The 27,788-nt window shown below is 36.0% G+C and overlaps 3 protein-coding genes across 4 annotated transcripts in view; 2 read left to right on the top strand and 1 right to left on the bottom strand.

Moving 5' to 3' along the window:
* Positions 1-27,788, bottom strand: part of LOC101895295 (RING-type E3 ubiquitin-protein ligase PPIL2) — a 77,089-nt gene that overhangs the window by 26,655 nt on the left and 22,646 nt on the right. The window lies entirely within an intron of this gene.
* On the top strand, positions 7,390-14,976 carry LOC101895821 (uncharacterized). The gene is made up of 3 exons (XM_005177426.4): positions 7,390-7,683; positions 11,436-12,241; positions 14,658-14,976. The coding sequence occupies exons 1-3, from the start codon at positions 7,438-7,440 to the stop codon at positions 14,908-14,910; spliced, it is 1,305 nt and encodes a 434-aa protein (XP_005177483.1). The 5' UTR covers positions 7,390-7,437; the 3' UTR covers positions 14,911-14,976.
* Positions 18,770-27,530, top strand: LOC101894017 (uncharacterized). Of its 2 annotated transcripts, none has more exons than XM_020034588.2 (3): positions 18,770-19,176; positions 26,358-27,172; positions 27,235-27,530. In XM_020034588.2, the coding sequence occupies exons 1-3, from the start codon at positions 18,919-18,921 to the stop codon at positions 27,488-27,490; spliced, it is 1,329 nt and encodes a 442-aa protein (XP_019890147.1). In that variant the 5' UTR covers positions 18,770-18,918; the 3' UTR covers positions 27,491-27,530. The 2 variants fall into 2 exon arrangements, with proteins under 2 accessions (XP_019890147.1, XP_005177472.1); XM_005177415.4 differs by lacking the exons at positions 26,358-27,172; positions 27,235-27,530 and adding exons at positions 22,056-22,852; positions 22,916-23,241.

A 27,788-nucleotide genomic window follows, 5' to 3' on the forward strand; every position in this document is an offset into this window, starting at 1 on the left:
TGTGTGTGTGTGTGGGGTGTCTAAATGCCTCTCCATTCGATAATTAATGGTATTGATATGATAATTTAAATGAATTTCTCATAAAATTCACAAAATAGCAAACTCTCTCTCTCTCCCTCTCTCTCTCTCGCCATAAATATTCGAGATAATGAATCTGCTGCTAAAGGAGGAAGTGTAATTAATTTTGTGGCGCAAACACACACATGATTGGGTATGATACCCTGGGATACATGTGAATATGGGGGAGGGGGTACAATGTATGGGTGTAAGAGCAATGTAGAGGAAATTATGCAATTGCTACTAATTGTATTAAGTTTGAAATGAATGATATGTAGGGAAATAAATATTAGAAATACCAAAACGCACACGAAGTCGCGATGACAATGCTGACAACATATCATATGGGAAACTAATGTTTAAAAGGGGAAAGATAAGCTTTCTCATAAAAAAGACGTCTTAAAATGAAATTCTCTTGCACAAAAGGATCTCAAAGGCCTCAAAAGATCTTGATTTGTTACAGACAGGGTCCCCAGAAGGACCTTTTTCGGTGAAATAGTTCAGGTAAGTCACCTTTATCATAGAAGGGTCCTTAACACGCCCTTTTCTCATAAAATGTATCCCCAAAAGAAGCCTTTTTATAAAAAGATCAGCATTCTTTATTAAATTTCCGAAAGGTACTTAAATACCTCTCTTATAAAAAGTTCCATAAAACAATCCTTTCTTACCAAAAGAGTTCATTGAAGGATACTTTAAATTTACAGCTAGAGAGAGCTGTATAATTTATCATAAAAAGTGCCCCAGGAAGCATTATTCCTCGTTTTTTTTTTTTTGATTTTTCAAACTTTTGACGCTGTATTTCCAAAGGTGTGGTTCCAAAGGAGATTTGGACCATAGATTCAATATTTGTATCAGATCTCTGGTTGGGAAAAATATTAAGACATACTAACTTGGAGAAGAATCGTTGACTTGTTTCGCAAGTTACGAGAGGTGTAAGTATTGAAAATTGTGATCCTTTGTGGGGGTGGTACCAGAAGGGGTCCAATAAGAGTGGACCGATATATCCCATCTCTACACCAGATCTTGTGTTTATAAAAATATTAGGATGCTTGCAATTTAAAGATAATCGGACTCTTATTTGACATTTTACAAGGTTTATAATTATTTCAATTTTTTACCCATTTCCGCATATGACATAGCACTGATAAAAATCTTGCAAATATGTTTGCACGAATGATCCGAATCGGTTGATCCTTTCTTGTTCTACATGGCAAATTATTTTCCGCCTACATTTTAAACTTTTGTAGGGGAGGTACCAGAAGGAGTGGAGCCATATTGTTCATCTCCGAACTCGATCTAAGTTTGTAATTTTGGGCCAAAATGGATACCCCCTTCGAGAGTTATCGTGCGCACCAGCCAGCCAGCCAGCCAGACAGACAGACGGACGGACGACCCTAGATCGACTCCAAATGTCAAAAACCGTTATTTCGATGAGGCATGTTTAGGCCGTATCAAATGGTATGTACCTTTTATAGCTATATGACTGTGGGTATAAAAAATCTACTGCTTTTTTGTGCGAAAAAAAAGTGGGAAATATATTTTATCTCAGCTGATTCAACCGGGCCGAACTTTGAATGCCCTCCACCAAATTGAGCGCATTTAGAAATTAAAAAAAAAATCCGTTAAGAATGCAGAATATAGGGAGCAACCGTTATATGGGGGCTATACGAAGAACTGGAATTGCATGGACAATTTTTTGTCACAAGTTGCAGTACTCGTTACGCAGTGTATAAACGAATATTGAAACTATTCCGGTGAATAATGTAGCTAAAACCTTCAAATACCGAATATAGACAGGTACCGATATAGAGGGGCAATACGAAAACATGGACCTGCATAGACAATTCTATGTCACTGCCTGTGGTACCCATTACTAAGTGCTAAACTTGAAACTAAAATCATCTAAAATCACTAAAATACAGAATGTAGGGAGTCACAGTTAAATGGAGATATTACCTAAATGTGGCCCATTTTCAATACCAAAAGTCCTGCAGATTAAACAATCATTTTAGTAAAGTTTGATCAACCTACTTCAATTCCTTTCGGATGCTAGAGTGATTTCCTCAAATGAACGATCATCGTTAATTCGACATAGAATTTTATGCTGATCAAGAATATATATAATTTGTGGGGTCTGAAATGTATATTTCGAGGTGTTACAAATGGAATAACAAACTTAATATACCCTCCATACTATGGTGGAGGGTATACAAAAAAAAGGTCCAAAAAAGATTTGAGAAAATATTCTTAAAAAATCTCGATATTTGCACCGGAAAGCCATACAAAATTTTTAAAAATTCCACATTTTTTACGGAGGTATTTTGAAACAAAAAAAATCATACAAAAATCCACGGTTTTTGTCCGGGAAGAACTTTAATGACTTTTTTAAAAATATTCTTCAAAAGTTCATAACATCTTTCATCAATGATTCGCGTTTTTTTTTTTCAAAATACCTTTAAAGCATAGGCATCAAAAATAAACGATTTTTTGCCTTGGATTTTTTTTTAATCTTCAATATTTGTCTGAAAATAATCTTGAAAAGATATTATTAATAAATTGTTTTTTTTTTTAACGGATCCTGAAAAAAGGCTATACAGTATTTTACAGAGGTATTTTGAAACAAAAAAATTATTTCCTACAAAAATCCACGATTTTTGTCCAGGAAGAACTTTAATGACTAAATTAAAAATATTCTTCAAAAGTTCATAATTTCTTTCATTAATAATTCAGGATTTTCCCCAAAATACCTTTAAAGCATAGGCTTGAAAAATAAACGATTTTTTTGCCTTGATTTTTTTTAATTTCAATATTTGTCTGAAAATAATCTTGAAAAGATAATCTTAATAAATCGTTTTTTTTTTTGAAGGATCCTGAAAAAAGCGTATACAAGTGCATTTATAAAGTGTCCTAAAACCACTATTTCTTTAAAAAAAAATTACTCAATAAACATGTTATTTTAAAAAAGAATCCTAAAAATATCCTGCTTTGAGAAAGAGTTCCCAAAAGTATCACATAATACAAAATATTAAAGATTCGGTATGGCCGAATATTACTGCTATGGGATTCTTTATGTTCAATTCAGAAAAGACACTTGTTAGTAAAGACACAAACCATAATTTATAAAACATGGTGTTAAGAGTACTGTACAAATATATCCTACGTTATAAAAACGTTGACAAAGACATAGAAGTGTAAAGATAGGACAAGACAGAGTCAAGATATGGTAACCCTGTGAAAATACCTCTGTTGTTACGATATCATAACAACATCGTTACCAATGTTAACTGATTTAAACCGCTAAGGCAATGTGCAAATTTTCGGAAAGGTCCATGGAATAGAATTTTGAAACCAAAATTTTGGATTTTTCAAATTTTTATTTGTTATCCGTTTCTTTAATTGTGGTTTTTATATTAACATATCTCTGCCATGAGCTGTTACTCTATGTATTGTAGACACAAACCATTTGCTCAAAATGCATTTTGTCTAGTCTTTACCATTTTAGGTCTTTGACGTTGAACACAAATATGTTCGAAACAAACAAATCTAATAGATTTAGAATACAAATTTAATCTCATTGGAGTCAAAATATCTGGAGTCGATCCAAGCAACTCCATTAGTCAGTCTGAGTAGGCTTGAGCGGCTGGTGATTGCGATAACTTTTGGAGTATAGTATCCAATTTAACCCAAACCAGACATATGATAATATTCTTATCAAACTTGAATCAAGTTCGTGAATTGAGTATATCCTCACCCCCGCAAAAGGTTTAATATTTCCCAAAAAAAATCGCTATCATTTAAAAATTGTCCATAAATTTCATATTTTTAATATTTTAGAACTATTTTATTTAATTTATTATTATTTCATATTATTTAATATTGTGTACCAAAGTTATATTAATTAACAATTCAGTTCTGTTGTGAAATACAATTAAATAAAACCAATTCAATTCAAAAAATACATATAAAAATTCCCCTCAATGCTTCCGCACGTTATGCCGTTAATAATATTTTTCTGTTTCGATGATTTATTGAAAATTTTTCAAAATTGATTCCATGTAAATTGGCTGACAAACACACCGTCAACGTGGTCGTTCTCGTCACGGGAATAATTTATTCCTAAAATATTGACACACATAAATATTCGCTATGTTTTGTAAAATTTAATTTGAACTCTTGTTCAGTTCGGCAGCATGCAAGCGAGTTTGCAAGCAAAGAGTGAACCTGGCAATTGACTGACTGACTGGTTGGCTGGCTAACTGACACCACCGCCAACAGGCGGCCCATTGCCTGACAATGCCTGGCAAAATTGAAAAACAAAAAAACAAACAAAAATTGTCACAAATTTTCTGACAATGAAAAACTTAGCTAAAAGTTCAATAATTTATTACAGGCAACAAATTGTAACTGGGTGGCTGGCTGGTCGGCCGGGATACGATGACAGCGGTCGATTGCCAGGTTTCCATACAAGCCTACATACATTCGTATGTCTATAAGATGAATGACATTTTATCGCATACATTGCAAATATTAATTCAAATTTGTTATGTCACTCTGTTTGTCTGTCGGTCTGCCGGTTTCCAATCCAAATGAAAAATGAATGTACAGGGAACAAAATGGTTAGAAGTTTTGTTTTTCAATTGAGATGTGGGAGGGAACAAATGGGCAACTCATTGAACAAAGGTTGAAAAATCAAAAGGTTGCTTTGGAAACATATACCAATTATATGAGAGGTGAGTTTTGATGAAAATGGAATGCAAGACCACCCATGGAACCCTATTTAAATAAGTCTAAGTCGCATTGGAAACAAATATCGCTTGTATAGTATTCAATTTATGAAAACACTTTTATAATTTTTGTACCCTCAACCATATATCTACAGGGACAGCCATATATCTACAGGGACACCGACAGCTGTTAAAATTATTCCAGTGACAGCTCATTATATTGTTTACAAGCGTACAAAAACATTTCTGTGAGAATTTTCCAGAAAAAAGTTATTCGTGATGGAATTCAAGCGTGATAGTGTGATTTCTTTATATTTGGCTGGAAAACCACAAGTGGCTATCGTTAGAGCACTCCAGCATTTAAATGTGAATAAATCGTTTGTGTCTCGTACCATCGCTCGTTACCGTGTTACTGGTAGCGTATCCCGACGTCAAGGAATGGACGGAAGAAAACAGCAACATCAGGAAAAATGGCTCGGGGTAAAGCCATTGAAATTCCAAAAAGAGCAAGAACTTACACCGCAAAAGAAAGAAAATAGACTCAAAAGAGCTAAAGAGTTGCTTCGCTTGGCCGAAAGTGGTGAACTGCCGAATTTGGTTTTCTCTCTCTCCGATGAGATACCATTCGTTGTCCATTTGTCAAAGAGGTCAGCTGAAAATGTGCACCTTCGGTTGGCCACCAGAACTCAAGCGTCGGCCATTGTGATGGTGTGGGCCGCCATAACAGCCGATGGTCGCTCTCCGCTCGTATTAATCGATCGTGGCATCCGAATAAATGTCGAATATTATCGCGAAAATATTCAAGAATGGTTGCAAAATGAGGTTCCTCACTTCATTTTCAGCGCACAATGGTCACCAAAATCTCCGGATACCAATCCGTTGGACTATTGTGTCAGGATTATTTTGGAAAGCAAGGTTGGTACTAAAAAATACCAAAGTGTCGATCTCCTCAAGCAAGCGCTTCGCAGGAAATGCGTCAAAATACCGCCAAGCTACATTCGAGCAGCGTGAGACGGTCTCATTGTCCGTTTGAAGGCCATAATTCGTGCCAAAGGTGACCAATTCGAACAAATCTAAACTTATTCTAAAATTTGATACTATTTCCGACATTTTATGATCCTTTTGAGTTATATTATATAAATTATTTTCTATGAATTTACTAACCTTTTGTGGGAGGAGGTAATATTTTTGTCAAAATTAGATGGGCAATAACGGCCCACTTCTTCTGGTACCTCCACCACAAAAGTTCGAAATGTTCGCAGAAAATAGTTTACCCTGTAGAATAAGAAAGTATCATTCGATTTTGTGCAAACTTTTCAAATCCTAAGATCTTTGTCAGTGCTATGTCAAGTGCAAAAACGAATAATATTGGCTCACTTCATCAAGTACCTCCCCACACAAAGGGTAAATATTTTGAGCAATTATAACTGTTATAATGGGTTAACCGACTGGATTTGGATTAAAATTGTCATATCCATTACTTATACTTCAAATAAATCCTCTCAAAATAGGTTAACCCTACAAAAAGTTCTAACGTAAACATGGCATAAGAGTCCAATTGTCTTCAAATTTTACACATTACAATATTTTGATTAACCCAAGGTCTGGTGTGAAGATGGAATATATCAGCCCACTCCTTCCGGTACCTCCCACACAACGGGTCGAAATTTAGAATATCCATGAAGCTCGCAAAACGGGAAATGAACATCCGATTCCTTTCAAACTCGGAGCTTCACAATATTTCTATTAACACTTGATCTGCTGCAAAGATAGTGTTTATCGGATCAACACTTCCGGTGGTACCTCTCCCACAAAGGGATCAACATTTTGAATAACAATGAAGCTCATAAGTAGCATCATCAACATCCGGTTCCCTTCAAATTCGGTACATCCCTATATATCTATCAACACAAGATCTGGTGTGAAGATGGAACATATCGGTACACTCCTTCTGATACCTCCCAAAAAAGGGTCACAATTTTCAATAACTATATTTATCACAACTTGTAAAACAAGTCGGAGATTCTCGAATTATCTCAATTTTTATCTCAACCTTTTTTATTAACAACAATTCGCATAAAATTGAAAATAAATGTTCGATTTTCATTAAATTTTGCACCCAATATTTTTATTAGTATTAGACGAGGTGGAATGCATCGGTCCACTATATCTGGAACCCCACGCACATTTTAACATTAAAAATTTCACCATATTTCATATAGAGTGAACCATTAATTCTGGCACGTTGTAATATTTATAACTGACATAGTCATATACGAATTGAAAATTTCCAACGGCAATTTCGATATTTTCGAAATTGTTTTTTTTACCAAAAAAAATAATAAACTACTTCAGCAGTTCCTCCAACAATTTGCCCCTTGTCATAATATAAGCGCGTTTCACTGTTGTTATTGTTATTCTTCATTTGGAGATTTTTGGAAATGCTCCCACTCCCTGCTTGCTCGCACTCAACAATCAAGCATATCAAACAGCAACAACAACCCACCTAATCAACTACTTCCAAATTTTATTTAATCAAATATCTCTCTTTTCCGAACTGGCAAAATTTTAGCAGTTTATTGTTTTGCCTCCGTTGTATCGCACGCGTCGTATTTTATCTTTTCGTTAAAAAAAAAAAATAAAAGAATTATTAACTATGGCATCAACAAATGACATAAATATTGAAATTGAATGGCTAAAATGTGAAATTGTACCAAAATTGTTAAAAGAACGTAAACTTATTGAGAATATTGCGGATGCGGATTTGGAAAATGTTCAAATTGTAGATATTAAGGTGGACTTTATTGGTGCGCAGGAAGCTTTTATGCTAACCAAATGTTATCGAACGAAAATTGTGTACGATTTTAAGGGAACGACGAATGAAGTGAATTTGTTTGTGAAGGTAAATAAAGAGACAAAGTTGGTGGTTTGAGCTCAGGTTCGATCTTGCCGTAATTTGGGAGAGTTTAGTTATTAGAGTAAGATATAAAAAAAGTTCCAAAAAATTAGAACTTTTAATGCCCTTAAGCGCGAGAAAGAAGTAAGTCAATGAAAATAACAATATCGAGCTTCAACCTAAAACTGAAAATGTCAAAATTCAAAAAATAGTAGGAAAATGTAATTAAAGTCTTCAAAATACTGAATATGAAATGGTATTAAATGTACTTCTCTCTAAAAGTATAAAATGCTAAACTATAGACAATTAGGGAGGAAAATATGTTATTCTTTTTTAAAGAAAAATTTTAATTGGAAATGAAAATTTCCTAGTTTTTACAAGAAATTATAAACTCGCTAATAATCTCAAATCAAATGACACCATCAAAATACCGAAAGGCACTGTTATACGGGGGTTATACAAAAGTATGGACTACATTGACAGGTTTTTCACTGGGAATAATGTCAATTCGTTGAGTTTGCTATACAGGGTGAGATAAAAAACTGCAACAAAGTCCAACTCCATAATTTTTAATTTTATTTACATTTTTTTTAATTTTATTGAATGAAAGCATAAAATGTCGCAAATAGCATCAAATTTTAGAAAAAGTTTAGATTTGTTCGGTTTGGTCACCTTTGGCACGAATTATGGCCTTCAAATGAAAACGTCAAACGCTGCCCGAATGTTACTCTGCGGTATTTTGGTCGCTTAAGGTGATCGACACTTTGGAATTTTTAGTGCCAACCTTGCTTTCCAAAAAACAGCCATTGTGCGCTGGAAATGAAGCGAGGAATCTCATTTTGTAACCATTCTTGGGTGGCACGTGCGATGGTGCTGAGTCCTGTTGGAATGTCCAAGGTCTGCGGCCAAAATGTTTGCGTGCCCATGGCTTTAGTACACCCTCCAGAATATTTACGCGATAATATTCGGCATTTATTTTGATGCCACGGTCTATTAATACGAGCAGAAAGCGACCATCGGCTGTTATGGTGGCCCACACCATCACCATGGCCGGCGCTTGAAAAATCGAAGGTGCACATTTTCAGCTGACCTCTTCGGCAAGTAAACACAATAATTTTGTTTGTTTATAAACTGCTGGACAATGAATGTTTTCTCATCGGGGAAAACAAATTCGGCAGTTCAACACTTTCAAACGAGTGGCTTAGAAATGACAGCAGTCTGAAGTTGGTTGCAGTTTTTTCATCTCACCCTGACCATCCCTACCGACCAAAGATTCATAACATCTCAATTCGATTAAATAACACAAAACACAAGGAGAGAGATGACAGGTTGACAATCATGATTGAGTCCACCAAGAATTTTATGCTGATAAAGGATTGATATACTTTGAAGGGTGAAAAATTATTATTTCGAGGAATCATGGCTGGATAGACTCAAATTGTCTTTTAAACAATTTTTTGTCCCAGAAAAATATTTTTGTACTCATATACCAGAAATTTATTGTAGCATAAGAGTGTTAATATTTTGGATGAAGTGACCAATCTCGCGGCAAGTAGAAGGAGTGGACAACCACTTTCATAACAGACCTAATTTGCAAATTCAAGTGTTTGTCTGATGTAAACACGCCCTCTTTCGAACAAATTGAGATAAATCGCTATAATTTTGCACACGTGTGTATTTTAACAGTAGACAAGTTAGGTTTGTAAATGGACCATGTCGTAATAACGGTTTTAGACCCTAAGTCTCTTTTGACTAGATCCTTTTCAAGTCATTTGGAGCCGATCTAGCAGTGTCTGTCTTTCTGTCTGGTGCACACGATAAATTTCGAAAGACTATCCGATTTGGTCGAAACTTGATAAATCGTAATATTATAATCAAAGTTAGATCGAGTTCAAAATGAGCAATATCGATCCACTCCTTCTGGTACCTCACCCACAAAAGATCAAAACTTTCAAAGAAAGAGAAAAGATCATCCGATTTGTATCATTGTTAGGTCAGGTGTCAAGATCAACAATATCGGCCCACCTCATTTAGTACCTCCCACAAAAGGGTTAAAATTTTGAATAATCATAGCTCGAACAAAATGGGAAGTAAGAGTCCGATGGTCGTCAAATTTTGTAGAACCTAACATTTCGACCAACACAAGATCTGATGAGAAGATAAAATATAGCGGACTTCCCCTTCAGGCACCTCCTCTGAAATAGGGCAAAATTTTGAATAATTGTAAGCCTTATAGCATGCGAAATAAGTCAGTGATTCTCTTCAAACTAAGTACATATCATTATTTTACCTAACCAGAACTCCGATCTGAATTTTTTCCCATACTCACAACAGACCTTGGGTTGCTAAAAATATTGTGATGTGTGTTATTTGAAGACAATCGGACACTTAAATCACATTTTGTAAGATTTATAATTATTCAAAATTTTGACCCTTTGTGGGGGAGGTACCAGAAGGAAAGATCCGATCTCCACCATATTCATAACAGATCTAGAGTTATCGAAAGTTTTGAGATGCATGAAAAATTAAGAGAACCTGATGCTTATTTCGGATTTTATAATCGTTTAGGTTATTCAAAACTTTGACCCTTTCTGGGGAAGGTACAAGAAGGAATGGTCCGATCTCTATCATCTTTATAGCAGATCTTTTGTTGACGGAAATATTGAGATGTACCAAGTCTGAATGGAATTCGATGTTAATTTCAAAATTTTGACTCTTTGTGGGTACCAGAACGATACATTCCATCTTCACACCAGACCTTCGGATAATAAAAATTTTGTGATGTGTGTGATTGGAAGATAATCGGACTCTTACAACAAATTTTATAAGAATAAAAATTATTCAAAATTTTCGCAACTCACCTAGCACTGATGCAAATATTAGTATTTTCAAAGTTGAAGCAAAATCAGATTATCCTTTCTCTTTCTGTGCAGTAAAATATTTTTTGAAAATGTTGACCTTTTGTGGGGGAGTGGAACGATATCGCCCATCTCCAAACTCGATATATTTTTGATAATTATATTACGATGTACGAAGTTTGGAGTTATCGTGCGCACCAGCCAGCATACAGATAGACGAACCGACGGACATCGCTAGATCGACTCCGAATGTCCTGAAACGGATTCGGTCCAAAGAGACCTAGGATTTAAAACAGTTATTTCTATGAGGCAAATTATATATACCCTCTGTAGCCATATGGCTGAGGGTATAAATAGAAAATTTGAATATGGTAATGGCTTATGACAAACAATGCCTATGTAGGTCCACGTCGTATAGACCCCAATATAAGGACTATTTTCGGTATTGTTAAAATTTTAACATACATTTTTAAGGATTTTATTTTTTGAAAATTTTCAAATTCGTTTCAAATGCTGGAGGGTATTCAAAGTTCGATCCTGCTTTTAAGCTTGTTATGATTTATTTAATATTTTGTAATTCCGTGAAATATGTCAAATCATCTTCATGGGAATATAAGATCTTCAATGATTATTACATACAGTAAAAAACCAATTTCATAGCTAGTAGACATGACATTGGCATTGCTTTCTAATCAATATCGTCAATGGCCAGTTAAATAATCGCACGCGGCCTTCTGTTATCAGCATGCCAAAGATTAGACATGGCTAGGCAATATTCGATGTGAGAATCTTATCGATTGAACAATCACACTTACATTCATACATCTGTATATAAAAAAAATATATTTCAATTGATATTAAAAATGACTAAACACTTTTCTTTTGGTTTAATTGTTGTAGAAAACCCCACCATTACCTCAAGACCTATTTGATGCTATCAACTTCAAGGCCTTGTTTATCAATGAGATATTGGGATATGAAAAGATTTTACCGGCCATTGCAGATTTTGCCAAAGTGAACTTCAATGTGGCCAAATTTTATTACGCCGATTTACAAACGAATTGTGCCACCGTCATAACCGAAGATTTTGGTAGCCAAGGATGGCGGGTGGCCAAAGACAGGGTTAATCTTTCGTTGGAACACACCCTCTTGGCAGTCAAGTACTTGGCCAAATTTCATGCAGCTGGTTTTGCTTTAAGAGCCACAAACAAAGATGCATTTACGGAGCTAACAAAGGGTCTTCTAGAGTCCCGTTATGCCAGCGAATTTGAGCATCCACAAATGGTACTGAAAGTAAAGTGTGGCACAGATCGTTGCCTTAAAGTCACCAAAGAGTATCAAAAACACATACCTGAAGAGTTTTTACAAAAATATGCTAATTTATTTAGTGATGCTTTGGAATATGGCAGGAAATTGGTGAAACCCCAAGAACCATTTGTTACCTTGTGTCATGGAGACTATTTGCGTAATAATGTGGCTTATAAATATCAAGATGGAGATAATGCAGAGCCTAAAGACGTTATGATGTTTGATTTGCAAACACTTCGTGTTGCATCGCCCATGATTGATTTAACAACATTCTTGGGTTTATCAAACTTTGCCGAGGTGCGTCATCAGAATTTCAAAGAGATCTTTGAGACGTATTGCCAACAGCTGAAGAAATCTTTTGAGGAGTTCGCTAAGCTACCGGCGCCGGAATATTTGAGGTATGTATTTTAACAGAGAGAGAGAGAAGAAACAGTTAATCGAAATTCAAAATTTAATGAAAAAAGAACTTCGTATTCTTATCAGAGGCTCGAAAAGCAAAGAGCGGTTTCCTCTTCTCTTCGACCTCTTTCCGTGAACTATTCTTTTCCTAAATTGTCTGTGCCCGGCTCCCGAGAAAAATGGACTTCCCACCATTCTCTGGAGGGCATATAAACTTTGTCATTCCGTTTGTAACTCCTCGAAATACTCATGTCAGACCCAACAAAGTATATATGTTCTTGATCAGGATAGAATTCTAAGTCGATTTAGCGATGTCCGTCTATGTGTCTGCCTGTCCGTCTGTCAATTGTAATCACACTGTCTTTGGAACGAGTTGAGAACGAGGTTAAAAATTTTGGACACACGTGTATTTTGCCAGAAGGCAGGTTAAGTTCATAATTGGGCCATGTCGGTCCATGTTTTCATATAGCCCCCAGATAACGATACCTACCAATATTCGGAATTTTGATCATTTTACCTACATTTTGTATCGGAATGGTTTCAAATTTCGCATTTAAAGTTCGTAATAGGTACTGCAACTTATGAAAAAAAATCGCATATGCAGGTCCATGTCATCGTGTAGCCCCCATATAACGATACCTCCCGATATCCGATATTATGAGGATTTTAGCGGCATTACTCACCGGAATTTCGTATTTAAAGTTCGTAATAGGTACTACAGCCTATGAGAAAAAGTCACATATGGAGGTCCACGTCTTCGTATAGCCTCCATATAACGGAACCTCCTAATATTCGGTATTTTGATGAATTTAGCGACACTTTCTACCGGAATTGTTTCAAGTTTGGTATTTAAGGTTCGTAATGGGTACTACAACCTATGACAAAAAAATGTCTATGCAGGTCCACGGCTTCGTATAGCCCCCATATAACGGTGTCTCCTAATATTCGGTATATTGACGATTTTAGCGCCACTTTTTACCGGAATTGTTTTAAATTTTCAATTTGAAGTTCGTAATGGCTACTACAGCCTATAACGAAAAAAAAACGTATGCAGATCCACTTTTTCGTATAGCCCCCATATAACGATACCTCCCGATATTCGGTAATTTAATGATTTTAGCGACACTTTTTAGCGGATTTGTTTTAAGTTTTGAATTTAAAGTTCGTAATGCTACAGCCTAAAACGAAAAATCACGTATGCAGGTTCTTATAGCCCCCATAAAACGGTACCTTCCAATATTCTGTATTTTGATGCTTTTAGCGGCATTATTCACCGAAATTTCGTCAAATTTCGTATTTAAAAGTTCGGAATCGCTACAACAACCTATGACAAACCAGTAAGGAAAACTCAAAAGTCGGTCGGGGCCGACTATATAATACCCTACACCTCTATGCATGTTTAGTTGAGCTCTCTTAAAAGAAAGGTTTATATTGGGCATTTCTGAGCTCTATGAGATGTCTGGTACAAAATATTTAAATTGAAACACCAAATCGGATGAAACATATATATGGGAGCTATAGCTATATCTGAAGCGATTTTCACCAAATTCTAAGTATTAACTTCTTGAAGGAATTCGCTTGGAAGTGCAACTTTTCACTCACTTTGGGCTGATATTAGCCATTTGGTGCACAAGACACCTAAAATCGGATAAAGATATATACGGGAGCTATAATCAAATCTGAACCGAACTTGAAAAAAAATTAAATCTAAATTTGATATATGAATTGCTAGGCTGTATCTAATATCTGGTGCTAAATATCAGTGCATATAACGAATGTAACGAACTTAAACACCAAAATCGGAAAAAACCTATATATGGGAACGATAGCTATATCTGAACCGAAAATTTGAAGCACATGATTGTAGGCTGAATTCGGTCGAATGTAGCAAAATTCACACCATTTGGACTAATGTTAGCCATTTGGTGCAGAATAAACCTAAAATCGGATGAAGATATATATGGGAGCTATAGCTATATCTGAACCGATTTTCACTAAATTGGAAGCACATACTTGTAGGCCGAATTCGGTTGGATGTAGCAAAATTCACACTATTTGGACTTATATTGACCATTTGGTGCACAAGAAACCTAAAATCGAATGAATATATATATGGGAGTTATATCTAAATTTGGACCGATTTTTATTAATTTCAATAGGGTTCGTCTTTGAGCCAAACAAATGTTATTTAGAAAATTTCATCTCAATCGAATAATAAATGCGACCTGCATTTTATTTACAAAAATACATGGACAGGCGGACGGACGGACATGCATAAATCGACTCAAAATGTGATTCTATGCTGATCACCAAAAGGAACTATGGGTCTATCTCGTTTCCTTCTTCAAACAAATGCACAAAGACATAATACCCTTTACCATTATGTGGTGTAATAACTCTCTCCTTTGTTTTCAGCCCTGATTCCCTCATCAAGGAATACATTCGCTGCCTGCCCAATGTTGTCTACATATCGTCATGGTTCCTACCCGACCTAGTCGAGCCCATGCTAATAACTGCCGCTGAAATGTTGACTCAAGAGCAAACGGATGAAGAGATCATTCAAGATTGCATGACAAGAGGCGGAGAGGTAATGGATCGTGAGTTGGCCCATCAAATGAAGGAACTGTACGAACTGGTGCAAGAACATAATGTTGATATTTGTATTTAGAGTATTTGGAGATAAATAAAATTAAATAAAAAAAATGTTGTTATAAAAGAATACTAGAGAATCAGATTTCAAGAGTTAAAACATATTTTGTGGGACTTTTATGGGTTTGTAAAGAAAAAATATTTTCCTTTTTTAATGGCAAAAACCCTTTCCATTGTTCGAAGCGACGGTCTGTGTCGCTAGATGAAAATAAAATACTCAAGTCTAATAAAAATATAAAACAATTTAAAAACAAGCAAGCAAGTTCGGCCGGACCGAACTCTTAATATTCTCCACCAAAATGGTGGAACTTGAAAATGGAATGGAAGAAACTTGAAAATTTTCCAAAAAAAAATGCCATCGAAAAATATCGCTCGAAGAAAGACTATACGTAGGCATCAGTAATATTTTGTCATAAGCTAAAGTACCCATTACGAAATTTGTAACAATTCCGTAAAAATGTCTCTAATACCATCAAAATACCGAATAAAGGAAGGTGCCGTTATATGTGGGCTATATGAAGACGTGAACCTACATATACAATTTTTCATAATAGGTTGTAATACCCATAACGGGCTGTAAATACGAAATTTGAAACAATTCCGTGGAATAATGTCCCTAAAATTATCAAAATACCGAAGATAGGGAGATACCGCTGTGTGGGGGCTATACGATATCGTAGAGCTATATATACTGTTATCTTCCAGGGAGTGAAGTACTCCCACCTTTTTTTAAATTTTTGAGTTATTTATTTGTACCCTGATTTCAAGAAAATATTTCTTGCTTGGGAGACGGACCCGGATACTCGAATATTTGACCCAAAAGTCCGGATCCAAGACCGGGTTAGTTTGGAGTGTCAGCTTTTATTTAGTACATACTTTATGGACTCCCATAATGAACCCATTTTTAACTTTTAACCGACATTTTTAAAAATCCGTGTCCAAAAATAGATATTTTTGATGCCACTCTCGAACCGTTTTAAATAACCCCATCACTTGTGACCACTTGTTGGATAGTTATTTGGATATTTTCATTAGCTTCAAATGATACCAATATTGTCCATATCTGTAGATCCGGGTCTAGAAACCGGACTTTCGGCACAAATATAAGGGTTTCAGGTTCCGTTCCTTAAGAAAAAATACTTTCCCGAAATGGGAAGAATACCTACCTCTAGAAAAAATATCAAAAAAAAATCTTAGTTTTTGCTAAATTAGAGTTCACAGCCAGGGTACCTCTCCCTTTGCACTTCCCAATATTGGCACTAAAATTAAATCAACGCTAATGGCCGATGCAGCCTATTTGTCCATGATGTAGTCTTTCTTCAAATAACATTTGCCCATTTACTGTAATAAAGGTGCAGCTTGGCAACCCTTAACGTATAAATTTATTTGAGCGAATTGAATTACATTTGAGAACTGACCTGCGATACTCTCTTATCTCTATTTTTAGGGGTATTCAATGGAAATACAGTTCAAATAAATTCCGGAACAGAAAAATTTTAATTTTTAGCTAAATGAAACCGACATTTTCGAGGGCTTTTAATATCTGAAAACAAAAAAAAAACTAATTACGAAGTATCAGTCGGTTTTGCTGATAGATGTACACCCTCAGTCTATGCCCGTATATTTTGACATGATATTCAAAATAATAACTCTAGGGAGGTGCCGATGGAGTGGCTCAATATGGTTCTTTTTGCATCTGACCTAAGACTAATATAAATATTGCGAGGTACAAGGTTTGAAGTATATAGACTACACTCTTCACCTTACATGAGATGTGTAAAATTGCTGAACTTTTGTGGGTGAGTTACCAGAAAAAGTGGTCCGACATATGTCATATTTACATTAGGTTTTTTGTTGATAGAAATATTGAGATGCACCATCTTTGAAGAAAATCGCTGACATTTCTAATTGTTCAAAATTTCGACTCCTTTTGGGGAAGGTATCAGAAGAGTCGGCTGTAATGTGACTTGTGGGGGATGTTTTTTATTCCATAGCTTATGTTGGTAGAATTTTTTTGGGTTGTGCGAAATTTGAAGACTATGGGACTCTTATTTCATATTTTATAAAAATTATGAATATTCGAAATTTTGGCCTTTGTGGGGGAGGTATCAGAAGTAATGGGACGATAATGTCCATTATCGCGCCTTCAAGGTTAGAATAAAATTGGATGATGATTTTCCTTTTTTATGAGGAAAATTATTTTCTTTGAAAATGTTTGCCTTTTTTGTGGGGGGTGGGCCAGAAGGAGTTGACTGATATATCCCATCTTTGTAGCAGATCTTGAGTTAGTAGAGATAATGGGATGTGTGAAGTATGAAAAGGACTGGATGCTTATTTCGGATTTTATAATCGTTTTGGTTATTCAAAACCAGGAGGAATGGTCCGATCTCTTTATTACAGATCTTGTGTTGATGGAAATACTGAGTTGTGCCAATTTTGAATGGAATCGGATGTTAATTATGCGTAAAATGAGCTTCAAGGATATTCAAAATTTTGACTCTTTGTGGAGGAGGAGCCATAAGGAGTGGACCGATATATCCCATCTTTACAGCAGATCTTGTGTTAGTGGAAATAATGGGATGTGTAAAATATGAAGAGAACCGGATATTTATTTCAGATATTATAATCGTTTTGCTTATTCAAGCTTTGACCCTTGGTGGGAGAGATAAAAGAAGATATGGTTCGATCTCTAACATCTTTGCAACAGATTTTGTATTGATGGAAATATTGTGATATGCCAAGTCTGAAAGGAATCGGATGCTAATTTCGTGTTTTTTGAGCTTCACGGATATTCAAAATGTTAACTCTTTGTGGGGGAGGAACAAGAAGAAGTGGACCGATATATACCATCTTCAAACCAGACCTTGGGTTAATAGAAATAATGGGATGTCTAAAATATAAAGATTACAGGATGTTTATTTCGGATTTTATATTCGTTTTGGTTATTCACACTTTTACCCTTGGTGGGAGAGATAATAGAAGATATGGTCCGATCTCTACCATTTTTATAACAGATCTTGCGTTGATGGAAATATTGAGATGTGCCGAGTTTGAATGGAATCATATGTTGATTTCGAGTCTTATGAGCTTCATGTATATTCAAAATTTTGACTCTTTGTGGGGGAGGAACCAGAAGGAGTGGACCGATATATACCATCTTCAGACCAGACCTTGGGTTAATAGAAATATTGTGATGTGTGTAATCGGATTCGTACCTCGCCTTTTATAAGAGTTATAATTATCAAAACTTTAACCCGTTGTGGGGGAGGTACTTGATGGAGTGGACCGATATTGTCCATTTTCACACCTGACTTAGCACTGATGCAAATATTATGATTTGCAAAGTTGGAGAAAATTTGGATTATCCATTCTCCTTTTGTACAGTAAAATATTTTTCGAAAATTTTGAACTTTTGTGGGGAAGGTACCAGTAGGAGTGGTCAGAAATTGCCCATCTCCGAACTCGATCTAAGTTTGATAATAATATTACAATGTACCAAGTTTGGAGTAAATCGTATACTCCCCTCGATAGTTATCGTGCTCACCAGTCAGACAGACGGACATAGGGACGAACGGACATCGCTAGATCGACTTCAAAACTTGTATACATACTTTTAAAGTGAATTGACATTTTCTACTGGATAAGATTGCAAATTGAGTATCTTCAAAAACAAATTGATGCATGTGAACATCTCATGACTTCCAGCATCCAAATCTATCTACACATGTACTCAAAATTTAATTTTTAGACATTCTTATCAGTGAATACCCCTAATCTCTTTATCGTGTTTATCTCATATTTTTTTTTTTTTTGTAATGACTACTCTTCACAGCGCTTAGAGAAAACGAAATGCATTTCATAGATCGTCATTCAGTTGCAGTTCTAACGTCAGCCAGTCGACACAATCGTTGTGAGAGGAGATCACTTTGCGCTAGTCACAAAAAACAACAGTCACGTATTTTATTTTAAATTATCTTTAATTACACAAAGTATTTTACTGAAAACGAAAAAACCCTAAGCTTTGGAAATGTCGTCGCCACAATATTCAAGTTCTGCTGATGCAGAAGCGAAGTGGTTAAAAAATCAAATAATACCGGAACTAGTTAAGAATGGTAAAATTCGTAATAAAGATGACACCGCTATGGATGTGGATAAGTTCCAAGTAACCGATATAAGTGTGGAATTTATTGGCGCCCAAGAAGCTTTCATGTTGACACAATGTTATCGGGCTCGCATCGCTTACGAATATAAGGGTGCAGCAGAGGAACTGAAATTGTTTGTTAAGGTAAGGCATGCCACCACATATACATACCTATATACAGATGTTTCGAATGAATGTGTTTTGCATGTTATTGTACTGTTAATTAAATTTAATGATTTAGAAAATTTCCCAATGAGCCGGCATTGTTAAATCAAAGTTTTGGATGATGTTGTAGTTTTGAAAATTGATTTTTGAGAAAAGTTTGAGGATGGGGTATAGGATCCACATTCAATTGCTGCCATCTTTCATATAGTCTAATTCAATAATTAGTTTTGAAATTCTAATTTGTTTTGATAAATCTTTGTTTGAAATGATTTGTTTTGTAGTTTGTTGGTCAGCGTTTTTCTGATAAGCAGTCCAACATTGTCAAGCTATTACAGCTATGATTTTTTTTGATAATATTATTTGCTTTACCCAGACAACAAATTGCTATATAAACAAACAATATACTTTTGTTTTGAAGAGGTAGCTGATGTATTTACAAAACCGTGCAATGACTTGGCAATTTCCATCAATAGATGCAGTCGGCGCACAAAGGGTTGAAATAACAAAAATATTGAAATTGAAAAAAAAACTGAAATTTGTCTTTTCTTCAAATAAATGTTTTTCAAATTATCATAGAAGACAAAATTCGACTTCAGTACCGAAAATTTCAAAGTCAGTGTTTTAGAATAAACAAGTTAAAAAGCAGTAAGTTCAGCCGGGCCGAACTTTGAATACCCTCCACCATTTGGAATGAATTTGGAAATTTTCAAAAAATAAAATCCTTAAAAAATTCTGTTTAAATTTTAAAAACACAGAATATAGCCGTTTTATTGGCGTCTACAAGATGTGGACCTGCATATGCATTGTTTGTCATAAGCCATTACCATATTCAAATCCGATAAGTTGAAATATACGGTGAATAATGTAGCTAAAATCATTAAAATGTCGTATATATGGAGGTACCGTTATATCGGAGCTGTGCGAAGACCTGGACCAGCATAGACAACTTCTGTCAAAGGCTGTAGCATCCATTACGAAGTTCAAATACGACACCTCAATCTCGTCAAAATACCGAATATAGGGAGGTACCGTTATATGGGGGCTATACGAAGACATGGACCTGCTCATACAATTTTCTATCTTAGGCTGTAGTATTCATTACGAACTTCAAATAGCAAACAATTCCAGTAAATAATGTCGCTAAAATCATCAAAATACCGAATATAGGGAGGTACCGTTATATGGGGGCTATACGAAGACGTGGACCTGCACCGACAATTTTCTGTCTTAGGCTGTAGTACCCGTTACGAACTTCAAATACCAAATTTGAAACAATTCCGATGAACAATGTCGCTAAAATCATCAAAATACGGGATATCGGGAGGTACCGTTATATAGGGGCTATATGAAGACGTGGACCTGCACAGACAATTTTCTGTCTTAGGCTGTAGTATCCCTTTCGAATTTCAAATACCAAATTTGAAACAATTCCGGTTAATAATGTCCCTAAAATCATTAAAATACCGAATATCGGGAGGTACCGTTATATGGGGGCTATACGAAGACGTGGCCCTACATGGCCCATTTACGAACTTAACCTGCCTACTGGAAATATAAACATGTGTGCAAAATTTTAGCCTTCTATCTGAATTCGTTCGAACGATAACAGACAGACAGACAGACGAACATTGCTAAATCGACTTAGAATTTTACGCTGATAAAGAATATAAGAGGAGTTACAAACGGAATGACAAAGTATATACCCTTCATAGTATGGTGGAGGGTATAGAAAGCTTTAAAATCGCCGATGTACAAATATTCTAAAAACAAGCAAAATAGAATCAGTCGGTTTTACCGACAGATGCATACCTACAGCCTTGAGTTATGATTATTCAAACTGTTGACCCTTTATTGGGGAGGTTCCGAAGCCGTAAATATGTAAATATTACAATGTGCCAGGTTTGGACTATATCGACAAGTTCCTATACTTTATATGACTTGTTTCGCAAGACAGGTATTGGAAATTCTGACTCTTTGTGGGTGAGGCTTCATGGATACTTAAAATGTTGACCCTATGTAGGGGAGGTCCCAGAAGGGGCAGACCGATATATCCAATCTTCACACCAGACGTTGGGCTAATAGAAATATTGTGATGTGTGTAATTTGAGGAGAACCGGGTGTTTTTTTCGGATTTTATGATACTTTTGGTTATTAAAAATGTTAACCCTTTGTGGGGCAGGTTCCAGAAGGAGTGGTTCGATCTCTACAATATTAATAATAGATCTTGCGTTGATAATAATATTGAGATGTGCCAAGTCTGGATTGAATCGGATGTTACTTTCGTGTCTAATGAGCTTCATCAATAGTTGACCCTTTGTGGGGAAGATACCAGAAGAAGAGGATCGATATATTCCATCTTCACACCATACCTTGGATCAATAAAAATATTCTGATGTGTGTAATTTGAAGATAATCGCACTCTTACATCACATTTTATAACAGTTATAATTATTCAAAATTTTGACCCTTTGTGGGGGAGATACTTGATGAAGTGAACCGATATTGTCCATTTTTACATCTGACCTAGAACTGACGAAACTATTACGATTTGCAAAGTTAGAGCAAAATTATTGGATTATAGCTTCCCTTTCTGTGCAGAAAATATATTCTTTTGAAAATTTCAACCATTTGTGGATTAGGTACCAGAAGGAGTGGACCGATGTATTCCATAATAACACCAGGCCTTGGGTTAATATCGGGCTCTTACATTACATTTTAAAAGAGTTGTAATTATTCAAAATGTTGGCCCTTTGTGGGGGAGGTACTTGATGGATATTGTCCATTTTCGCACCTGACCCTTTGTGGCGTCTCTTTCCCCTCCAATTTAAAAAAATGCATTTCAAATTTCATCATTCTAGAAAACACCACCCATGCCCCAGGAAATATTCGATGCGGTGAGTTTTAAGGCGCTGTTCTCCAATGAAATTCTTGCCTATGAAAAAATTATACCAAACTTGGAAGCATTTGCCGGCATAAATTTCAATACAGCTCGATTCTTTTTTGGCCACTTGCAAGGCAATTCAGCCATTGTTATAACCGAAGATTTTGGCAGTAAAGGTTGGCAAATTGCCAAGGCCAGATATAATCTATCGTTGGATCACACGTTACTGGCCATGAAGTATTTGGCGCGATTACATGCCGTTGGATTTGCCCTACTACACAAAGATAAACAGGCATTTCAAGCTCTCACCAAAGATTTACAAGAATCCCGTTATGGCTCTGATGATATACATTACCGTTGGGCTTTGACATTGAGATATGGCTTGGAACGAGCGGTGAAAAGTGTCAAGGAATTTCAACGCAATGTTCCACAAGAATTTCTTGAAAAATTAAAAAATCTCCTAATGAAACCAATGCGCTATGGCCGGGAATTGGTTAGGCCCAAGGAGCCGTTTGTGACTTTGTGCCATGGTGATTATTTGCGCAACAATGTGGCCTATAAATATGATGCCGGCAAGCCTATTGACATCATGATGTTCGATTTGCAAACCCTAAGGGTATCATCGCCAATGTTGGATTTAACAATATTTTTGGCCCTATCAACATTGGCTGAGGTGCGCCAGAAATATTTCAAGGACATTTTTGGAACATATTGCCAGCAGCTCAAAGAGGGCTATGAAAAATTCGCCCAAAGGCCTTTACCAGGATTTTTAAGGTTTGCAATAATATTTTTATTTTCTGGAAAAGAGAAGCTCTGTAATTGTTTTCCATTTCTTAGCTATGAGTCCCTGATCAAGGAATACATTGCCTTTTTGCCACACAGCATTTTGACAACTTCAACATTTCTTTTGGATTTGGTGTCACCTCGAGGTCTGTCCAGTGAAGAAATGCTAAATGCTGAAGCAACAGATGAGGAAATATTTGAGGAAATCATGTTTAAGGGTGGTGAACTTGTGGACAGAGAGTTGGCCCATCAAGTCAGCGAGTTATATGACCTTTCAATGGAACATAATGTTGATGTTTTTTCTGTTTAATATTGTTTGAGTGTGTGAGTGTGATATTGTAAATAAATAATTAAAAAAATTGGTGCTAATACTTGAAAGATTTTCAAATATTTTTTTTCAAATTTAGGTTATGTTTAAAAATATTAATTTAAGAGCAGATTACACTGGGAAACAAAAAAATACAAAAAAATAAAATAACAGTAGGTTATGAAAGTAATGCTGAAATAATTAGAAGACACATGTATTCGCGCTTCAAAAATTCACTTCAAACGTAGGCTAAATAGAGAGGGCCAGCCAATTCCCCATCTTCCACATTTTTGGCAATTTTCCGATTAAGATTCCTTGGAATCGGTTCACTTTAGGTGTATAGTATCTTCAGCAAAATTACTGATATTTAGGCAAAAAAAAATTAGACCTCGATGGAGTCAAAAAGGGGAACTTTTTGGTCCTATTCGCAAAATATGCTTAAAAACTTCCTTTAAACAGGGTCGTAGCAAGTCAAAATATTCTACAAAATTATTTGTCATAAACAATAGCTCTCGGAGGGTGTATCCGATTTGGTCCAAACATGGTATATCATAATATTATTATCAAACTTAGATTGAGTTCGGAAAGGTGCAATATCGGTACACATCTTCTGGTAAAAAAAAAAACTACAACAAAGTCAAATGCTATAATTTTACATTTATAAATTTTATTGAATGAAAGCAAAAAAATGTCGGAAATAGCATCAAATTTTAGAATTGGTCACCTTTGGCATGAATTATGACCTACAAACGGCCAATGAAACCGTCACACGCTACCCGAATGTTGCTCTGCGGTATTTTGGGCCATTTCTGACGCAGCGCTTGCTTGAGGTGATCGACACTTCGGTATTTTTTAGTGCCAACCTTGCTTTCCAAAATACACCAGACACAATAGTCCAACGGATTGGTATCCGGAGAGGAACCTATTTTGGAAACCATTCTTGGGTGCTGAGTGCAATGGTGCCGAGTCCTGTTGGAATGTCCAAGGTCTGTAGCCAAAATGTTTACGTGTCCAAGTCTTTAATACACCCTCCAGAATTTTTTCGCAATAATATTCGGCATTTATTCTGACGCCACGATCAATTAATACGAGCGGAGAGCAACCATTGGCTGTTATGGAGGCCCACACCATCACGATGGCCGGCACTGGAGTTCTGAAGGTCCATCGAAGGTGCACATTTTCAGCTGACCTCTTTGGCAAGTAAACACGATCATTTTGTTTGTTTACAAACTGCTGGACAACAAATGTTTTCTAATCGGAAAAAAAACCAAATTCGGCAGTTCACCACTTTCGGCCAAGCGATGCAACTCTTTAGCTCTTTTGAGTCTATTTTCTTTCTGTTGTGGTGCAAGATCTTACACTTTTTGGAATTTCAACGGCTTTACCCGAGCTCAATTTTCAATATTTACCGAATGGAATATTGCGATATGTTCAGCCATTTTTCGGCCCCTGCGACGCGGGTTTCGATCAAGTCGTTTCTTTACTTTTCGAACCATTTCTGCTGATATTGCTGTTTTCGTCCGTCCTCTTCCTTGACGTCGGGCTACGCTACCAGTATCACGGTATCGAGCGATGGTACGAGACACAAAAGATTTATCCACATTTAAATCCTTGAGTGTTCTAACGATAGCCACTTGTGGTGTTCCAGCCAAATATAAAGAAATCACACTATCACGCTTGAATTCCATCACGAATAACTTTTCTTCTGGAAAATTCTCACCAAAATGCTTTTGTACGCTTGTAAACAATATAATGAGTTGTCACTGGAATAATTTTAACAGCTGTCGGACGAGTGGCTTAGAAATGACAGCAGTCTGAAGTTGGTTGCTGTTTTTTTTTTCATCTCACCCTGAAAATAATGAAACAAATATTCTAGACCCTAGGTCTCTTTGGACCAAATCCATTTCAGGACATTTGGAATCGATCTAGCGATGTACGTCTGTATGTCTAACTTTCTGGCTGGTGGGCATGATAACTCTCGAAGAGAGTATCCTATTTGGTCCAAACTCCGTATATTGTAATATTATTATCAAACTCAGATTGAGTTCGGAGATGGGCAATATCGGTTCACTCCTTCTAATACCTACACAAAATGTCAACAATTTCAAAGAAAATAATTTACTACACAGAAAGAGAAAGGATAATCCGATTTTCTACCAACTTTGCGAATCCTTATATTTGCATCAGTGCTAGGTCAGGTGCGAAAATGGACAATATCGGTCTACACCATCAAGTATCACCCCCAAAAATTGTGAATAATTTAAATGATTATAACTCTTATAAAGTGTGATTTAAGAGTCGGATTGTCTTCAAATTACACACATCGCAATATTTTTTTTTTTTTTTTGACCAAGGTTTGGTGTAAAGATGGGATATATCGGATCACTCCTTCTGCTCCCTTCCCCAAAAAGTGTCTAAATATTGAATATCCATGAAGATCATAAAACGCGATATTAACATCCGATTTCATTCAGACTTGGTACATCTCAAGATTTCCATCAACACAGGATCTGTTATAAAGATGGTAGAGATCGGAACATTCCTTCTGGTACCTCCCCCATAAAGGCTCAAAGTTTTGAATAAACAAAACGATTATAAAATCCGAAATAAGCCTCCGGTTCTTTTCATTTGTCACACATTCTCTTATTTCTACTAACACAAGATCTGCTGTGAAGATGGGATATATCGGACCACTCCTTGTTATACCTCCCCCACAAAGTGTCAAAATTTTGAATATCCATGAAGCTCATAAAAAGCGATATTAACATCCGATTCGATTCAGACTTGGTACATCTCAATATTTCCATCAACACAAGATCTGTTACAAAGATGGTAGAGATAGGAGCATTTCTTCTGGTACCTCCCACACAAAGGCTCAAGGTTTTGAATAAACAAAACGATTATATAATCCGAAATAAGCATCTGGTTCTCTTCATATTTCACACATCCCATTATTTCAGCTAACACAAGATATGCTGTGAAGATGGGATATATGGGACCACTCCTTCTGGTACCTCCCCCACAAAGGGGTCAAACTTTTGAATAAAGTAAAATAAAAAGCGATATTAACATCCGATTCGATTCAGACTTGGTACATCTTAATATTTCCATTAACACAAGATCCAAAATCGATTGATACTTTTTACCTTGTTTTTTTTTTTAAGATCTCTCGTAAATTCTCTGTTTCAGAAAACACCACCCATGCCGGAGCAAATATTCGAAGCGGTTAGTTTCAAAGCCCTCTTCAACAATGAAATTTTGGCCTATGAAAAGATAATACCAGCCCTGGAAAAATTCGGAGGAGTTTCTCTCAATACAGCACGCTATTATTATGGCATTTTAAACAACAACTCGGCCATTGTTATAACCGAAGATTTTGGCGCCAATGGTTGGCAGCTTACTGAAGATAAATTTGGCCTTTGCATCGCTCACACTCTTATGGCAGTGAAATATTTGGCCAAATTTCATGCTCTTGGCTTTGCCATGAGCCATACAAATAAAGAACAATTTACACAACTAACTGAGGGATTAATGGAGTCACGGTATGGCAGAGACGAGGTACAAGACAAATGGGCCATGACACTGGAATGTGGCCTAGAGAGAGTGATACAACGGGCAAAAGAATATTTCGAAGAGATACCAGAACAATTCTTGGAAAATTTTAGGGAATTATTAACTCAACCAATGGCCTATGGCCGGCAGCTGGTTAAGCCCAAGGAGCCTTATATAACCCTTTGCCATGGGGATTATTTGCGTAATAATGTGGCCTACAAATATGGCAAAGGGGCAGGAATTTCGGAGAACACGCCCCTCGATATCATGATGTTTGATTTACAAACGTTAAGGGTATCTTCGCCAATGTTTGATTTGACATTTTTCTTGGCCCTGTCAACCGTTACGGATATACGTCAACCTAATTACGATCAGATATTTAAAACCTATTGTCAAAATTTGAAAGAGAATTATGAAAAATTTGCCAAACAACCATTGCCACAATATTTGAGGTAAGATTTGAAAATAAAATCGATTTTATGTGTTCTAGAAAAATCTCTGTTTGTTTTTTCAGCCCGGATGCCTTGATCAGAGAATATATTCGATTTTTACCCCATAGTATTTTGATAACTTCGGCATTCCTGTTGGAAATGGTCGAACCCCATGGCCAGTCGGGTGAACAAATGCTGAACGCCAAACCCACTAGAGAGGAAGTATTCCAGGATATCATGCATAGAGGTGGTGATATCGTTGATTACGAATTGGCCAATCAAATGTTGGAGTTGTATCAGCTAGCCACGCAATATAATGTTGATGTGTTTGCAAAATAAAATTTTATTAAAGGGAAAAATGAAACGTTTTGAGAAATAAGAAAATGTATAAAAAAAGATCTTCTATGAACAGAATATCTAGGGAAAGACATAAGTACAGTGTGGTCTAAAGGTTATTTTTTAAAAACTTAAGGAAAAAATTCGAAAAATGACTGAAATATATTTTGAACTGATAGTCCGATACGTCAATCGAAGCGGGATCGTCTATATAGATATGAGCTTTAACATAACCCCACAAAAAATAGTATAAGGGCGTTAAATCGCATGATGTAGCCTGCAAATTCACCGGTCCTGAACG

Source organism: Musca domestica, unplaced genomic scaffold, assembly GCF_030504385.1.
Source record: "Musca domestica strain aabys unplaced genomic scaffold, Musca_domestica.polishedcontigs.V.1.1 8, whole genome shotgun sequence".
Taxonomy (NCBI): domain Eukaryota; kingdom Metazoa; phylum Arthropoda; class Insecta; order Diptera; family Muscidae; genus Musca; species Musca domestica.

Coding starts and splice junctions, on each gene's coding strand:
- LOC101895821 (XM_005177426.4), top strand. CDS start 7,438: ATGGCATCAACAAATGACATAAATATTGAAATTGAATGGCTAAAATGT. Junction 7,684..11,435: donor AAGTGAATTTGTTTGTGAAG/GTAAATAAAGAG, acceptor TAATTGTTGTAG/AAAACCCCACCATTACCTCA. Junction 12,242..14,657: donor CCGGCGCCGGAATATTTGAG/GTATGTATTTTA, acceptor CTTTGTTTTCAG/CCCTGATTCCCTCATCAAGG.
- LOC101894017 (XM_020034588.2), top strand. CDS start 18,919: ATGTCGTCGCCACAATATTCAAGTTCTGCTGATGCAGAAGCGAAGTGG. Junction 19,177..26,357: donor AACTGAAATTGTTTGTTAAG/GTAAGGCATGCC, acceptor TCTCTGTTTCAG/AAAACACCACCCATGCCGGA. Junction 27,173..27,234: donor CCATTGCCACAATATTTGAG/GTAAGATTTGAA, acceptor TTGTTTTTTCAG/CCCGGATGCCTTGATCAGAG.